We start from the raw sequence: 19271 nt of genomic DNA, 5'->3' as shown, positions 1-19271 counted from the left end.
TTTGGTGGCATCGATATACGCGTTTTATGAACGATAGTTCTACTCTTGCAAATTACCCTCACGTGAGAATTAACAGGTACTAAATCTACTTCTTCTGCCAAGTGCTACGACCGCTCAGTAGGACAGCCTGTCTCGAGGTGGCCTCCCCAGTTTGCTAATCTAGCAGCCTAATGTCGCGCGTGAAACGTATTTTATTTGATTTAAGCTGTAAGCGATCTTCCACGTCAATCATCCATATAGAAGAATATTAGAATTAATTGGATATCCTTTTTTTAATGCATTAAAATATTGAATTGCACTATATGCTGAATATACCGAAGGTCACATCTCGCGTGGCAAAATGCCAAAATGCATCCTTGTGTACGCTTTTCGAAGCTCCCCAAAGGTAATTGATGTAACACAATCCTTCCTTTTTTCAATAGGCGAGACAAATATCGAACGTCTCTCTCTCTCTCTCTCTCTCGGTCACATCTTTTTAGAAAGATAAATATAGAATTCTGTGAAATTCAATGAATTGCAATGCGCCGATGTGTTCTTAGGGTATCTAAAAAGTGCTAGGTAAATTTGGGCTATTTTAAAGATACGTGAATGTTCATTCGGATTTGTATACTTCGAGTTTCATCACGATCAGTGGGAGACGAGCTACGAGCCGCTGCTTGTTAGTGTGATCCAGGAAACACATATAGCGATAACTGACTCATTAGTGTGACGCATGGGCTAGATGCGGAAGCGCACGAGCAATGCTTGCGCAGATTCAGCCATGATTTTTGGTGGTTTGACTCGTGCGTAATAATATTTTTATGATGTACAAAATGCCATGCGACTGAATGTCCAGTACGCTTAATTTTAGGCGAGACAACTAATTTTGCGAGATTGACGAAGATCAATATAGTTTGTGTATTACATCCGAATTTTGTGTAAACATCGAGCGTCGCGGCCCCGAAAAGATGATAACTGGGGACCGAAAAGGAACGAAGGACATTATGTGCCTAAATAATGTATTTGCAAATTACTATCTTGCAACGGGGAAAATTTCTAAACAACCTGTTCGCGCGCCTACATGTCGCTCGGCAGCCCGCATACCCACCGTGATTATCTCTTGAATCATCTTTTCGTAATACCGAGTGATATAATCGACCCCAGATTTTCGGCCACGAGCACACCAACGTGTGCCACCGACATGCTATAAGTACGAGAAACTTACTTTTACCGCGTTGACTCAAAACACATCGTCGCGAAAGCTCGCGTTCACCGTAACTCTAGCCGCGCGGAAGCAAGTTGAAGAGAGGGTTAACATTTCATGTTTTTTGTAATTAACGGGAAGACACTTGTTTGGTGCAAGGTCGAAGGATATTCTTAAACTTCTGAATCGGGACTAAAGTGCAAAGTGCAAAACTGAAATTCAAGACTGATCGGCCGAACCGAAGGACGAGAGACAATTGTCGAAAAATCTGTCCGTGTCTTAAACGCGCTGTAGCAAGGCTAGCGCTCCGCTGGTGAACGCCGCTTTTAGCGCACGTTAGAGTTATTTTCGCGCTTACCACTGAGAACCCCTCTCTTCTTCTTCTCGGCTATCATCTACGCTGAAAACATAATACCGTCCCAGCCGTGACGACCACCCTGCGCATTCGTAGATCGCGTTCGGCTCGAGACGTCGTACAACACGGACCTGTCGCGGATCGCACGCCGACGTCAATTTCCCTACCGCGAAATGATGCAGCGAACTCTGTCAGAGTAAAGAGAGAAACCCGAAGAACTCGGGACCTCTCTCGAGGGGATCTCAAATAATGATGAGCTTGCTTGCCGAACCTATTTCCAGATACCCAGTTCTGTCTGTCTACACTCGCGTAAATAAAGTTTATCTTTTTTCCAGTTTATTACTTCACGTTTCTGTCAAATTGAGCTCCTTTCGAGCTAATCGTCGCGCAAACATCAGTCTGCTCATGAATTGCTTTCTATAATCGACGGAAAAGACCGAAGTAAAATCGTATGGAATTTGGGGAACGTCACGACGCGATGATCTCGCATTGAAAAGAAGATGCAAAGTTTTCATGCGAAGGTTTCTGGTGTAGAATGAGAAGGAAGGAAGGAGAACGATTATCGAGAGAGATATACGATAGAATCGACTGGCGAAGCGTCGGAGGACCCAGACGACGAGCTCGCGCGTCGAACCTATTTCCAGCTGCGGCTGCGTCCTCGCGGCTCATGTCGCCGTACGCTCGTATCGAATTCTTTTCTCCTCGGTTACCATTTAGTGACTCGTATATCTCTATCTTCTTATCTTTATCGCCTGAACCGATTACATGACACCCTAGTCATCATCGACAGAAAAGAATGCATAATTAGCACACTAGAAATTGTGTATAGTCATTATGTCACTGCTTTAATGCTTTATCTGGTATATCTTTAATACATACGATGTGCAAGGCTACATATGTTTTAAAAAAAAGCCAAAATTACTCATAATGCACAGTAACGATTGACAATAATGAAATTAGCAGACGCTAAACAAACAAAATCATTTCGTATATTAAAATATTATATCATTTTATGGCAGTCGACACGAGAGTGAAATTTGGAGCGATGCATCGTTCGTGTAATAATAACACCGAAAGCAGTATCGGCGTCTCTCGAGAGCCCTAGACATCCTTTCGGCCAGAAATCTAAAATTACTTATATCCACTGTGCGGGGGAATGCTTCTTCCGCCTTTGAGTGATTTCAAATCGGACGGTAAATAAGCAAATATTTCTTGTTTTCTCCAAATTTTTCTTCTTTTTTTTTACACTTACGTGTAACATTGAGATGTGTGTATTTATACAAAGTTATAATAACACTGAGACATATTTACCCAAAGTTCCAATGCCATGACAATGATGGTCTTCGGGATATCAAATTTCTTAGTTTGTGAGAATTCTAAAATGTCACGATGTATTCAAAGCGATGTAAACATTCTAGACATTTTAAACAACTTAAGATAAAGAACTCGATGACCACTCACCTTAAAATACGTCTCTCACAATTTATGTTCACTTTAAAAGACACCTTTTAAATAAGATGTTTCAATTAAATATTTTGCTTCGGAGTGAGTTGTTTTAATTTTTTCTTTATCTTACACCATTTAACTAAGAGATTCGGTATCTTTAAACCATTAGAAAAACAATGACATTTAAATTTCCTATTATTTTATATCTTAATATTAGGTATATGTAACAACTGAACAAATTGCTTATTTACTGTCTGATGTAGAATTGTCTCTCTTTGTTGTCACGGTGATGTGAGATTTCGCATGGAAGCGTGGCCCCGTTTTTCTGAAGTTATCGCAGATCGATTAATTAAAAAATGTAAATATACATGTACTCACACAAATAAATTAAAGCTATAATTTTAAAGCAAGGAATCATACAAATCTTTTCTTTATATTGTGTACAGATTAAAGTAAATTAATTATTTTGCAAATGTAGTTCTCGTTTGATAAAATTAATTTATTAAATGATTAAAGATTCTCTTTTTGGTTTGTAGATTAATCTTTGTAAACTGTCAAACCCATGTTTGTCGAAAATAGAAATAGAAAATAAGATACCCAAAAATTAATTTTATTTATTATAAAAATCTAGCAGCCATTCACCAATTTATCACATATGAATGATGGTATACAAAGGCACTAATTTATTTCGACTCATAATCTAAAAAAAGTTTTATACATTTTTTCGTCACCACGATCCAATATGACTACAATAAACATTGAAGAATTTTTTAAGTACGAGAATTCTTTATTTGGACATTGTGTATGTATATATACACAAATTTTCCTTTTCTGCTGCTTTAAGTGAAGTTACAGAATTGCATTCACAATTGTGATATTCGAGATGTTTTCGACGTCAAAAACATTTAAGCTACTGCCTGGTTGACTGTTCCATAAAACAATCGAACATTGAACGGAGAAATTCAGACTTCAGTGAATAGAACGGAAACATTCCACACGTGCAACGATTAACAGAATAGCTCACGTGTAATTTCAAGACAATATTTATAAAATATTCATCTATTATTAGTAGTTGTACAGTAGTAAAATTGTTACTTTTGTGTATTAACATACATACATTTATTCCTTCCAAATGTTGTCTTCGTACAAATTTAAAACGTAATTGAGACGTATTATGTGCTAGTTAAGACAAAGATTTAAAATATAAAACATTGTCTTGAAATTACAAGTAAGCTACTCTTCTAAGGCCCTTAGTTTCATTCGATTGCAAAGTGCACTTTCCCGAAAATTTCATCTTCCATTTCTAGAAGAAGGTTATATCAACAAAATTTATTCGGTAATGGATATAGATATTTAAAGATATAAAAAAATTAAAGAATTATAATTAATGCGCCGATAATAACAGATTACATTTTAAGAACTCTAAGCAATTAATATTAATTTAATTTAATAATAACACAGTAACTAAACAATGTATGTATTCTAACGCGTATCTGTAACACAGTGTAAATAATACAAAATAATTACTGATACATCTTTTATTAAATATTTTGCTGCTATTCTCGCTACTTCCTTGAAACAATTTTCGAAATATATGTACCTACCCGATTCTGCTTACCGGAGCACATAAAACACAAACCAAACTCTGCAGTAATGATTAACATAATACGTATATTCCTATGTTTATTCTTCATACCGACAGTTTGTTTTCACATTACGCCTATCGGTTTATTTTCATTGTTACTCCACTTTGCATATTCATCATAGAGAGAAGCTTCCTTATTTCAGTAGAGTTTGGCTGGATTGAGGCACGTGTTTCTTCACTGCACTCTTTTTTTAAGAAAAATTTCTCTTACTAATTGAATTTTCTCTACGCGCGTTAGGCGGAAAATGACGATGATCTTGAGCCAAACGTGTAAGACAGTCCGACTGGAGCGACTCAATTTCATGTATCTCGGTCGTTACTCTATATAATTGTAAACGAGAACACCACGAGCGCCCTTGGCGAAGACATTCGCGGATAACGGCGACGAAGACGAGAAAACGACGACGACAACGACGTCGACGACGTATGGGCGAGGCCGTTCGTTCTTATATTTTTAGTGGCTCATAAACTAGGCACTGGCCGTCTTGCGATCTTGTTGTCTCTCTCTTTCTCATGTAGTAACGGTGTATGTAGTCCGGCGATTAAAGAATAAGACTGATTTCATTTTTCCAAAAGTTATTTAAAAAACTGGGTTTATTTTGCGAGCGCAGCATTAGAACATAGACGAGCAAACGAGAATTAGAGAGAACTTGAGTAGTTTATACAGTGATCAGAGTAGCTGTTTGATAAGCAAAACATGAAGAACATAACTTTATTAAAAACAGAAATTATTTTAATGAATCAAGTGATGGCTGGAACAGTTTATTTCGCTAACAGGAAGTAAGCGCGAGGTGCCAAATCTAGAAAGTATAGCGGGTGAGCAAACACGCTTGGTTGTTTTCAGGCCAGAAGTTGAAATTGCCGCCGAAAGGAAAATTTTTCAGAAATATTAAAAATATACAAAAGATACCAAAGCAAACCCATCGCAAATCAATTCTCAAACTTGAGCGTCATCGACGCGTCCTATAAAACTTCGTACTTTTAGCTCGTCCTGTAAACACACATTTCTGTCATAATCAACGTGTAATTGTCTAATATATAAAATCAGTCTTATCATTTAATTACTAGATCACATATATACTACAGCTTCTTATAAAGCATGCATTTGTTCCTTTATTATTTTAAATATCGAAGAGAAGCAAGCTTTGCAGCTGAACAGAGAATTGTAAATATAGATATATTTGGATCTTTAGCCGATCAATCGAAGCTAATCCAAAAGATGAGGCCGATGGACGCCCTCCGATCGAATATACATTCTTTGCCAAAGACAAACGTAATTTAGTCAATTGACTTCGCACTTTCATGGCAGCTGTCGATGTGACGACAAGCGAAATAATTTCGAAAGAGCACCTGTCGCCTTTAATGGAGAGCAAAATGCAAGAGCAAAATGCCTGTTACTTCGCGACAAAGCTACTACATGTAATTCCTCGTTCATGTACTACATTCTAACAATTGTTCCCACAATATTCATTTCTTTTAACTTCGTACTTTTAGCTCGTAATTCCGATCAGTAAGATAAATTTATAGGAAAATATGCATATGTGAATGATTCCTGACGTCATTTGTATTTTGGTTCTTTCTCAGTCAAAAACAAAAGTGATGAATGGTGAAAAATAAAAATAGGTTTCTTACAAATGACGATGTATTTATATATTTATTCGCGCGGGGTCCATGATTCTTTGCGAATAAAGGAATGACAGTCGCGTGTTTAAGCTTATCGTAATCACACTTTTGATCTCTGACGTGTCTCAATACATTGATATTTGAGTTGTGATATATTATTAACTGTAGACGATATCAATAAGATATTGATTGAAGAAAAATCGATCACTTGATCCTTTCGTGTTTGATCGATTTTTAAAAAATCGACTAGTGGGTTATTGCCTAATTTCTCTTGAGACTTTCAACTATTACGGCGGCAACCGGTGGACACGATCCAATTTATCTGGCACAACTTTTCGAGAATTCCTCCGCTCCGTGTTTCATATATCTCCTTCTCGCTTCGCGCCTCTTAGTCAAATCATTCTGCCAGCGGTTTCGCGGGGGTGTCCGTTAACCGAACGCTATTGCGTTACTCAAAGGATGAGGAGGAGCGAAGGGATGGACAGAGAAGTAAAGAGAGAGAGAGAGAGAGAGAGGAAGAGAGCAAAAGAAACAGGTCTCGAAAAGAGACGCAGATAAAAGAGAAAGAGAGCTGTGGATATGTGATCACACAAGTGCAAAGAAGCGTAACGAAAAGAGAAGCTACTGCTATTAGGGGGAGAGATGTGAACAAACAGAGAGAGAGAGAAAGAGAGTATGTGTGTGTGTGTGTATGTGAAAAAGAGAAAGACAGGTAGCAAAATCGAGAGCGAGCGAGAAGACAACAGAAATAGAGGGGAAGAGAATCGGAACCACCTCTCCTGTTTCTTCTAGCTCTATTCTGAGGAAGTCGTCACCAAAAATGGCGGGGCGCGCGAAGCATGTATGCGACGATGCGCGTAACAACATCGCCCGCGCCTCGTTATCACTCGTCCTTATCGCGATGTGTAATCAAGGCTCTCGCGAAGCGAAGCGTAATAATTTTCCCAAGCGCAAGAAAACTATCGGAAGTAGGGAAGAGGGAGGGCAATATCTCGATATCTATAGCCGATAATTGTAACCCAACACCCGCCACAGAGTGAGCGGTCTGGTCTCTGTACGCTCGAATGAAGCGCAACCCGCCAAGAATGCACGCAATCTGCCAAGGAGCGGGATTGATAAGCGTAAAAATGTGCAACGGCGGGATCGATCTCTTCGTACAGCCACCTGAGGAAGCAGAGCATACTTATAATTAGAATGCGAAACGTCGTTGTCCATTTAAAGCGCTAGAGTTTCATTCTGCCAATTATTGAATTATCAATTTATATATAGAGAGAAGAAAATTCTCTATTATGAGATAGGCTCCTAATACAAGGTAGTAGGGTTTCTGCTAAATCAACTAAATTAATAGACATCATCTGTTAGTTCCACCTTGAATTTATTGCTCTTGGAATGAAATCTGTTTGGTAGAAAATTCATTGTTAGATCGTGTAATTGTTACGAAAAAAGATTTGTGATTGAATTTGAGTGTTGAAAACCTGCTATCTCATATTAGAAGCCTGTCTCATAATATATTTAACAAACGTCTTCGTATTGTACGTTTGGTATTTTTTTAAATTAGTACATGCGCGCTCTAATTAATTCATATGATCTCAACGAAATGTACTTTGTGCTTGCTATCGAATGTATTTCACTATATAATTTCTTATGAAATGTATACATTTTTAACCAATGTCTAGTATCGGCATTTAATTCTTTATGTTTTATTATTTAAGTTTCTAGATATAATAGTAATTTCTCTACAGATGCCCGAAGTTGCACCACATGCGACAAAGTCCTGGCCGAATTGGAGAAAATCGACGACGATACAGACCACTTTGGAGTTGACTTTGTCAAGATCAACGATAAACGACTGGCGAAGCAATATGGTATCAAAACCTTCCCGGCTCTTACGTATTTCCGCGAAAAAGAACCAATTATATACGAAGGTAAGCTAGTACTCAAATACTACTTGTTCGAGCATACGATAATTATCGTGATTGGTAATTCGCTAAAATTGTGACATTAAGTGGATGAGAACAACAATAAAAAAATCAATAACCAAAAATCAATTGTATTGTGACATAATAAGATAAGAAAGGCTAGATCTTATATATTATATACACGACTTTTTGTATTATCACATCTAACTTAGAAAAGGAAATGTACGTGTAATATTTTATCTCAGGTGACCTGATGGATGAGGAGAATGTACTGGATTTTCTTACGAGTTTAGAAGCAATGGATTTGCCAGATCGTATCGAAGAAGTTAATGCAAAAATTCTGTCGAAGATTGTCGAGGAAACAGATTTCGTGGCGGTTCTCTTCTGTAAGTCGCTGTTTTCATTATATTAATTGAATTATGTCTCAGTCAAAAGCATATCTAGAAGATCGCACACGACCATTCGGAGTGGCACGTTCTCCAATATTCGCCATTTTATTTACAATAAAATTAATGTAAAAACTTTATTATTTAACGTTAAAGTTTTAAAATATGGCTTGTGGATTACGAAGTTGCTTCTACACGTTTAGTCTCCAAAGTGAAAAGAGAAAATTCTACATTGTATCAAGTTGGTATTCGAGGCAATTTAAGAAAGTTGTTGCGTAAACTTGAGTCTACGATCGAAACAGCAGAAAAGAAACGCGGACAGTGAATGAGAAATACGAAACGAAGCAGTCGCTCGTGAGCACATAGTTGAACAACTCTAATTTAAGTGCACGAGTGAATGATGTTTTAACTAATGGCGGAGACGTAGATAAACCGGAGGATGACTGGTCTCAGCTGGCACCTCCGAATTCTCTCAAATTGTATATCTTGTAAGATTCTCCCTGGTTCGAAACCCATCTGGTTCGAAACTAACAAAGTTCTAGGCTAGTAACTGTATCAGTCGACGTCGAAAGATCAACGAAAACACAGTAAAGCTACGTAATGTACCCTGATAATGTACCCGTCATCCGTGTACCTATCCGTTTAATCTGTTATTGTCCGACGTCTTACTAATCAATTGTGTATGTCACGTGTGCGACAAAATTGTTCGTCACTCTGTACATAAAATATGGAAATCGCGAAATTAACTTTCCCACAAATACGCTGCGATTTCAAATATACTTCATGTGCACGTCGATCACCATAAAGCATAATAAATTAATAAAATGGCAAACTTTTAATAAGGTGGCTTTTTAGATCTTTCGCTACCGTTATTACAGACTCTTAATTAGATACATGTATATCACTATGTACAGTTTCATGTTTCTAATTTCACATATACAGAGAACGATGCAAAGAGCGATATTTCCTTATTTAACTAATAAATCAAATGATAGGAAATAACGTCTTTTTAATGTCGACAGCTATCGTTCTCTGTATAAAATGCAATGTTTATGTCAATTTGTCAAGCGTTGTACTAGCTCTGTAAAGTCCACTCAATTCTACTGTTTTTGTCTTTTTTGTCTTTTGTCAATTGTCCGTGCCAATGATCATCAAGTTAAAATATCCTATCGCAAAGTGGATAATTTCATATTAATACAAAAGTGAATTTTAACAAACTGACAGATATAATCAAATCTCGAGTGCTAAAAAATATGCATCCAATTTGCGATCCGATCACATACAAAATATACTTGTAAATAATACATATATGTGAAAATTCTTGTGTGTGTTGATACGAATAGGTCCAGACACGGAGCGGTGTGCAGGCACCGGTTCTAGTAAGTACATACATACAAGAGATGTGGTTAAAGTCTGTGGCACAGCGTCTGTATCCTATGCTTTTTTTACACACACACGTAAATACACACATACACACAACATTGACCTACATGCATTCGATATCGGCTGACGCACTAATGGAAGATCACTTTGCTGTTCTCGCAGTTTCTACCATTGCAATGCTTGAAATAAATTATTTTTTTCTTGAAGTGCCTATTTTTCTACTGCAACCGTATTACTTTATGATGTTAGAAGCAAAAATTACGAGATCTTTGCAAGTGCATCATCCGGATTGGTGACATATTGTTACGCATTTACATATGACAATTTCCTCCAAACACTTATTCTTAACTTGTCGATCTGCGTGTTCGTCGATTATCAGAGTTGTATCTATCGCGTCATCCCTGCAGCACCTCGCTCCAATGTGCGTGTACAACGACAGTGGGATGTGAGTACGCGAAGAGAAACGGATGTCAATGCAGCGGCAAGGACTTTTACATTAATGCATTTCACTTTCCATATACGATTTCTAATATCTATACGATGGATACTCCGATGAAATCTTAGAAATTATTTTTAATGAACTAGAGCAGTTGGATACGATATAACAATTTAAAAATCATTAGTCTAAAGTGCTTGAACGCAACTTCGCTACCAAATAGGAGAATTCGTTTTTTAGAGTCTTACTAGAAAAATTCTCCTATGAGAATCCTATATTCTCCTCGGATTTGTGACCAAGCGCTTGCGACTAATGCAGAATGACTTTAATGTGTAATATTGATAAAGAGTCAACACTAACATCTCAAGCTTCCCGTTCTTATTTCTTCATTATTTATTAGCGCTTTGAATAGTGATTCTTAATTAATCTAAGTATTAGCCAAATATTCAATCTCTATTCTCATTCATAAGTGTGTACCAATCAGATATAGAATATAGAATGCATTATTTCTCATCCCTTGTTTAGAATAGAACAACGTGTATAAGAGTGAAAATTTAAAAATAATTGTGTCTACTAATCCAATCAATGTCAATATTATTTGTATTTAAATCTAACATATCTAATGACGGTCATTCCCCATTGTTCTGAAAGAAAAACACAGAAAAGTATTTGATCAAGTTTTTTGATAGCGATAGCAAAATTTTCTGACTTTTATGTGTATATTTTATGTCTAATAATTATCGACAGTGTTAAATGTGCTCAGTGAGCCACAGAGTAACAAAATAAAATTTGAATTATAGGAAAGTTTTTAATCTTGTATGAAAAAGCCGTATATGTGAATGGAATAAGACTCGAAAATAATATTGATTATTCAATAATAGAAGCACGCAATAATACATCATTTTGTTTTAAATGGGACAGACAAGCCGGACTGCAAAAAGTGTCTCAAGGCTCTGCAAGAACTGGAGAACATTGACGATGAGGCCGATCAATTAGGTATCGGCTTTGTAAAGATCGCGGACGAACAGCTAGCGGACGAGTATAATCTCGGCCCTCTCCCAGCCCTTGTATACTATAGGCACCAAATTCCAGTCATTTATGAACGTAAGTATGAGGAAAGTAAAGACAATTTATGATGTGTTATTTTCATTTTTCTTTAAAAACATACTTGATTTCTATTTGTAACAACTGGAACTGGATGATTTCTTGTAAGAACTTGGTGAAACTCCATTGATGTACAAAATTCGATGGCTAATAACTGATGATGAAATTTTTGTCGTTGTAACATTTTACTGTACTCTAGTTGTATTACGTGGATTAGATACAGAGATGAAATTAACTCGCAGTACGTGCTCTTAGATGAGTTGAGTAGAGAAGAAGACGTGCTGGAATGGCTGGTGGCGAACAAGAGTACGGGAGATGAAGAGGACATTATCGAAGATGTCACCGCCAAGACGTTGAACACGCTAATTGGAAACATTGACAATTTAGTCGTTCTTTTCTGTTCGTATCTTTTTGCATCTTTTCTTTCAACCTCGTTTGTCTTAATCTCTTCGTAATGCGCCCTCGTGATTGCAGACGATCACGGTGACGAAGACTCTATGCAGGTCTTAAACGAGCTAGAAAAGATCGACGATGACTGCGACAAGCACGGTATTCAGTTCGTGAAGATCGACGACGAGAAGGCGGCGGAAGAATTTGGAATCGACGATGTGCCCGCGATCGTCTATTTCGAAAAGCAGATCCCAAATGTTTACGACGGTGGGTAGGTGAATCGAACATATCGAGCGAAATGATAATGGTATCCAAATAGTATCGGAAATAATCGAAATCGTGACAACTCTAATAAAAGAAAAAAAATTAATTATTTGTATAAATTAATTCATCTAAGAACAAAATAACACGACAATTGCAGGAGATGTAGAAAATGAGGACGAAATTCTGGAGTGGCTGTTGTCGCAACTCGAGAAGGACGAGATTGAAGACGTCACCGATGAGATGCTGGATCGCCTTATCAAAGATGGAAAGACCTTAGCCGTATTATTCTGTAAGTTGTTTGTGAATTAATTGATTGGTATTAGGTGTAATGATATTAAAGTGTATTCATAACGCAGACGACAATAACGATCGGAAGTCTCAGAAAGTTCTCAACGAACTGGAGAACATCGACGATGAATGCGATCAGCTCGGCGTAACGTTCGTAAAGATCGATAACGCGGAGGAAGCTAAGGAGTACGGCATTCAAAAAGTACCTGCGATGCTCTACTTTGAGAAGGGCATTCCGACGGTATATGAGGGTAATCTCGAGGATGAGGAGAAAGTGCTCAAATGGTTGGAGCAGCAACAGAAGGCTGATCAGATCGAGGACATTACGGATGAGATGCTCGATATGGTTATAGAGAAGATGCCACACGTAGCCGTTCTCTTTTGTCAGTAACACACTCGCGCTGCTCTTATAAGCTCTAATTATTTACATAAACATCGACATAATTATTGATACGATTCTATCGTCACTCGGCAGATGACAAAGATCAGAAGAAGAGTCAGAAGGTGCTGAGCGAGCTGGAGAACATCGACGACGATTGTGACCAGCACAACATAGCCTTTGTAAAGATCAGCGATCTGGACGAAGCAAAGGAATATGGCATAGACACGCTTCCCACTTTGGTGCTCTTTGAACGAAAGATACCACATATTTACGATGGTTAGTAATTTCCATTTACATAAAAAAGGAAACAAGATAATCACAAGTAGAGAAATTGTTGAGAAAATTCTTCCAACTGCATTCCGCAGGCGATCTCATGAACGAGGACCAGATACTGGGCTGGTTGTTACATCAGAAAAAACACTCCGAGATCCCGGAAGTAACGGATGAAATGGTCGAAAAGCTCGTAGAGACGTCGCCGTACATAGCAGTCCTGTTTTGTAAGCGATCGATTCGTCTTTCTACCTCCTTTTAACATTCTTCCACTGTTACTTGTTAGGTAGGTGCTGTTGTACGGTCGCGAGTGAGAGCGACCAGCGAATTGATTCTTTTCCGTAGACGACAAGGACGACAAACAGGACATGCGGATCCTGAACGAGTTGGAGAACATAGACGACGATCTAGAGAAGGAGGGGATCGTCATCGTCCGCATAGACAACGACGCCGAGGCTAAGGAATACGGTATCGATCATCTCCCGACCCTGGTGTATTTCGAAGATAAAATACCGGCGATATACGAGGGCGATCTGCTGAATGAGGACGAGGTCCTCGAATGGTTGATAGAACAAAAGAACAGCGCTACCATCGAGGAAGTCACGGACGAGATACTGACGGATCTTATAGAGGAGCACGAATATGTTGTGGTATATTTCAGTAAGCACACATTTTTCATCAATAAATCGAGTTAATTCTCAATAGTGTTACGCCCGCCCGTCTCCTTCTTGCTACAAGTAGGCGACTTTATACGGCTCGATCTCGAGGGCCGTCTCGGCGCGTGACAATAATATCATCGAGTTAATTACTCTCTTTGTTTGCTTCAAACATACCTAATCGATTAAAAATTGCGATAGGTGGAAGTTGCGATGAAGGAGAAGAATGCGACAACATCCTCGACGAATTGGAGAATATTGATGACGAGCTGGATGAAACAGGCATTATATTCGTTACTACTGAAGACACTAGCATAGCGAAGAAGTATGGTATCAAACGTTTCCCGACTCTCGCGTTTTTCCGAAACAAGGACCCACTGATCTACACGGGCGATCTCGATGACGAGGACGAGGTATTATCTTGGATCACAGACGAGGACACTTTGGAGATACCAGGAAAAATTGAAGAAGTCAATGCTAAAATGCTGGAGAACATTCTCGATGAGAACGATTACGTCGTCGTCTTTTTCTGTATGTCAAACGCATCGCTGTATTATAACTTACTATATAACTGACTGATTGATCGTGATGTAATGGAAATGCTTGGTTTGCAGACAAAGAAGGCGACAAGAAGAGCCAGAAGATCCTTCAGGAGCTCGAGAACATTGACGACGAGTGCGAAGAGAAGGAGATCGACTTTGTAAAGATCTCCGACGAGGGAATAGAGAAGGAATACGATCTTCCGGGACTACCGGCGCTGGCATTCTATAGACACAAGTTCCGGCAGATCTATACGGGCGACATGATGCACGAGGAAGAGATCTTAGAATGGGTCCTCGAGCTTCGTACAACAACACCGGATGTTATCGAGAGCGTCGATAGAAAAACATTACAAGTGCTGATCAACGATGTCGAGCATCTCGCCGTATTCTTTTGTAAGTATTGACTTTTAGCTATCAAATTTATACATATGTAGCGCATTTCAACATTATAGGAAAATATTGGATGCAATAAAATCAAAATAAATCAAAATATTTATAATAAAACATTACATATTGTATCTATCTGCCTATCGATATCTGATAGATATTGTTTATATCTTCTTCGATACGTTTTATAGATAAATTGGTTCAAAATTTGTCAAAGAATTCATAAAATGGGGGTGAGAGGCGTTTTATATAATAATATGCAGCTCAGCTCTGCTCGAAACCGAGGATTATCTCGGCGCGGATGCAACAATATATTATTTTTGTCTTCCACAAGAAAATGCATATATTATTTATCTTGATTCTTTCAGAACCGACGTAATTAATTAATGTAATTAAATTACGTTTATATAATTCCAAATAGCATCTATTCGAATAGAAATAATAAAAAACTGATGTAAATTTATATTTTGTGTACGTCTTCGAGATTATGCATGATAAAACAATTATGGTTTTTAATAGACGACGACAAATGTGAATCCTGCGCGGAGATTCTCGAGGAGTTGGAAACGATTGACGATGATACCGACAAACACGGCATTCAATTCGTCAAATCGAACGACGCTAAACTGGCGGCAGAAATCGGCGTTTTCTCCTTCCCGGCTCTCGTTTACTACGAGACCGGAGTCCCCATCATGTACGACGGTAAGTACCAACAGTTTTTAATTTTGTTTTTATTATCAAGCTGATTCTCCCCCCCTTGTTATATAATCTTCGTTTTTCATGGAAGAGAAATAAGATCTAGTCACCTTATGCTGCGCGTACTCCCTTTATTAAGTCACTCTTCACTACCTCGAAATAAATTGTCATGAATTAACGAAGAGATTACAATAAAATAAAATTTCAATAACAATGCAGTGTGGTTTAGTCTATCCTTTAGTGGTTAAATAAAAAGCTGGCTTGTTACTAACTTCTCTTGAAAATTATATCAATTCAAAGTACTATAAAATTCAAATATATTGAGACACATAATAGGGTCACAATGAAGAGTGACTTAGCATGTTCCTTTCAGCAATTTCCACGTCGATAAAGCGATAACGCGAAATATGACATCGACAATGATCACGGTGCGTTATCGAAGCTAGCTGATCCTGATACGCGTGTGTGCCTTTTGTAGGTAATCTTAAGAACGAGGACAGAGTTCTGGAATGGCTAATCGAACAGAAAAGTAAGGCGATTTCTAGGATGATGATTATTATTACTGGTGTACTGTTCTTTGTGACGTTAATCTCGGTCGTGACTATACCACCGGGCTACGAGTACAACACTCACGCCGTGGTGATCACCCCGATCACGCTACCACCACCACGATCGCCATGATCGCAGTCATAATAAACGAAAAAGAAGGAAAAAACGAACGAAACGTCCGTCGAATCTAAGGGGATTTTCTGTATTCGTTTATTGACGGCCCGTTGTCTCGGTTCGCGTACTGGTTAAAAAAAAGAGTTTGATCCAAAATGTAGGACGTCACGAAGCTCGGTGAAACGCGATTTTCAACATGCACGCTGGCCATATTATATTCTCAATTACGGTACAATGCATTTAAATTACACTCGCAAGCTTATCTTACTTACTTTGCCTTTTTTTACTCGCTGTTTCGTTACATACTGATATGTAGTTGCAGTCGACGCAATAATGCGAAACGCATCACATGTTGCCGGTGATGCGTCGTGCAAATTCTTCTCGAGTCTATTTCGCGAAAGAAAACATCACGGCGCGTCACCGTTGAATGATGAATAACGACTATAAATTGCTCAAATATTTGAAGCTTTAGATTTTGCAGCTTTCGATGCACTAACGGCTGTTTTTCTTCTTCTCCTTCTTTTTTACTTCTTTTTGGACGCGTTTAACGAAGCTTTCGTGATTTAAATTAATATGAAGTTAAAGTTGCAAGAAACCTATTCTTATTGCAAAGATTAGAAGAAAAAAAGTGTGATACAAAAGAATGTAAAAATATATATTGTAGATAATTTCGTGAGAAATTATCGTTACGTTTGGCAATATTTAGTATCAGTATCATTGTTAGTTAATATATTTATATTATTATCTTTAAATCACGTAACTATAATAATCCCACTTGTAATTTTTCATAAGTTTCATAACGATTGCTTCACAACACATGCCCACATTGTTAGATTATTATTTGATTACCTTAGCCTGTCTTCACATCTTCGTGTGATAAATAAACGCGTAAACTATAAATGTTACACGATGTAGAAAGTGGGAAAATTATCAGATTTTTTCTTTTTTACGTAATCAAATATAACAATATATTGCGTATGTAACAGAATTGCGGGAATGTTTAATGTGATGCGTCTATAATGTTTGTCATTAAAAAATTTTTTTATGCATGTCATATCCCTTTGGACCGAGGCCAATATCGATCACAAAAAACCTAGGTACACAATTCGGTTTCCGATCGCGCTATATATTATCCATAATCCGTTAATATGCAGGTAATGATGATGATGATGATGATGATGATGATGATGATAATGATGACGATGATGATGATGATAATGATGATGATGATGATGATGATGATGATGATGATGATGATGATGATGATGATGATGATGATGACGATAATGACGATGATGAGGATGATGAGGATGATGATGATGATGATGACGACGACGACGATAATGACGACGAAGACGACGACGATAATGATAATGACAACGATGACGACGACGACGACGACGACGACGACGACGATGACGATGACGATGACGATGATGATGGTGATGATGATGATGATGATGATGATGATGATGACGATGACGATGATGATGATGATTATAACAACGAAGATAGCCAAGATAATAATAAATTGAACAAAGTTCTGAAGAAAATCCTGGACAAAGGTAAAGGCCCAACGACAACCCAGGAGGCCGAAGAGGAGCTCACGTGAGATCGAAGTGTGACGGGCTTTGTGTTGCGCGAAAGACAGAAACTATACAATGATATCCTAAAGCAGTAGAGAAATGCATACCAATAGATCCATTGGTATAGACTATAACAACGTAATTTAGATGAAACTTGGCTGTTCACTCACCATTCACGGTAGAGCTGGGCGGTGTAGGACCATATCTGCATGCACTTATTGTTACCATATTTTTTTACTTACACTAGCAAAGTGCATCCATATGCCTGGATTCCTTTCCATTCGGTCGTCAGAGTTTCCTCAAAGTTCCTCAACTTTCTCACGTAATGCATGTCCGCCTTATAACAATCCTTCTTTAGCGGAGCTACGCAATCAGGCCGTTGTTATGAATTCTTTTCATTTCGTAACAATTTCCAAAGGAAATTTTTTAAATACTTTCGAGTAATAATGTTCCATATTAATTTAATAGCTATACATCATATTTTATTCACATAAGGAAATGTTCATGTTCGATTTGCTCTTATGAAAAAATGTAGATACCGAGAAATTTACAGTGCGTAGCTCCAGTCTTTCTTGTTCGCATTTTTACCAATTGAAATACGAGCTTCTCCGAAGCGAGCCGATGGTTTCTGTTGACAGCTGTCGTCTGCAGCGAATTACGAGTCGAAAAGAATCGGACTAGTCTCCGTTTAAAAAGAGAAAATATAAACATTTTCGGATTAATGTGATATATTGCAAAGTATCGTAGCAAATCAATATTTCTTCTCGTTACGAGCATATGCATCTCATACTCGGTATTAGATAAACAATACGGGAATCGCTATTGAACGTATATAGAAGCCACGAAGAAGAGGCTGGTTCAACGGCTATCCAGAAAGAGTCGTCGACTCGCCGCGAGAATTCTCTATTAAAACATTGTCTATTAAAAACATGCACGTTTGGCTTTTTGCTAAGCAATTGGGATTGCAGTGGAACGTTCTCTATGCGCTAGCAACGTCGAGATCGCACGAGTCAATATATTTTGGTTTCTCCTTAATTCTCTCTTTCTTATTTGTTTCCAATGTCTCGTTCATTTATCTTTTTTCTCTCCCTTCTCTTTTTGCCATTCTTGTTCCCTTATATTCGATCAATTTTATCCGTGCTCCATTTATTTTTATCATTTGATCCAGATTGACTTGTGCGACAAGACCATTCAATAGGCTAGCCAATTCTTACAAATCTCTCTCATTCTCTTTGTATCTGACTCGTTGTATATTTGCTTACTGCAGGCGACGGCTGTTTCTACATCGGGATGGGAGGTAAAAGCGCGAAACCCAAGATTCCCTCCTATGAGCCCTACCAGTGCTGTCCCACCAAGCTCGCCCACGGCACCAAGGTCGCCAAGGTCACCAAAATCGGCCCGGTTACTAAGGACAAGAGCAAATTTCGAGATACCGGCAGAACGGATAAGCCACTACTGCCGGCTTTGAAGCCGATAAACAAGCTCACGGCCAAGGAGAGTAAAAAATCGGCAACGATATCATCGAAAATCGACAGCGACACAAAGGAATCCAAGTCCAAGGCCAAAAGGGGATTTTTTGGAAGCGGTAAATATTCCAACCGGCCGCGAAGTTAAATAGCTGCCCACGCGTACGGTCCATCGCCTCTTCGGCAAACTAAACATAAACA

General features: G+C 38.2%; 1 protein-coding gene across 7 annotated transcripts in view; it reads left to right on the top strand.

The window, feature by feature from the left end:
- Positions 1-19271, top strand: part of LOC105568161 — a 31927-nt gene that overhangs the window by 1761 nt on the left and 10895 nt on the right. For 3 of the 7 annotated variants that reach the window (XM_012023596.1, XM_012023597.1, XM_012023598.1), the window contains exons 2-18: positions 7995-8177; positions 8417-8557; positions 9901-9936; positions 11298-11480; positions 11736-11879; positions 11955-12137; positions 12292-12423; positions 12491-12805; positions 12898-13080; positions 13170-13301; positions 13420-13734; positions 13932-14261; positions 14345-14665; positions 15179-15361; positions 15834-15884; positions 17173-17583; positions 18872-19189. In XM_012023596.1, coding sequence (XP_011878986.1) covers positions 7995-8177; positions 8417-8557; positions 9901-9936; positions 11298-11480; positions 11736-11879; positions 11955-12137; positions 12292-12423; positions 12491-12805; positions 12898-13080; positions 13170-13301; positions 13420-13734; positions 13932-14261; positions 14345-14665; positions 15179-15361; positions 15834-15884; positions 17173-17583; positions 18872-19189 — 3561 coding nt within the window. The remainder of the gene's footprint in view (positions 1-7994; positions 8178-8416; positions 8558-9900; positions 9937-11297; positions 11481-11735; positions 11880-11954; positions 12138-12291; positions 12424-12490; positions 12806-12897; positions 13081-13169; positions 13302-13419; positions 13735-13931; positions 14262-14344; positions 14666-15178; positions 15362-15833; positions 15885-17172; positions 17584-18871; positions 19190-19271) is intronic. The other 4 variants (XM_012023594.1, XM_012023592.1, XM_012023595.1 and 1 more) reach the window with 2 other exon arrangements.

The sequence above is a fragment of the Vollenhovia emeryi genome, unplaced genomic scaffold, assembly GCF_000949405.1.
Source record: "Vollenhovia emeryi isolate VEMERY1.0 unplaced genomic scaffold, V.emery_V1.0 DF939131.1, whole genome shotgun sequence".
Lineage (NCBI taxonomy): Eukaryota > Metazoa > Arthropoda > Insecta > Hymenoptera > Formicidae > Vollenhovia > Vollenhovia emeryi.
The sequence above is the reverse complement of the archived record's forward strand: the minus strand, read 5'-3'. Positions and strand labels throughout refer to the sequence as shown.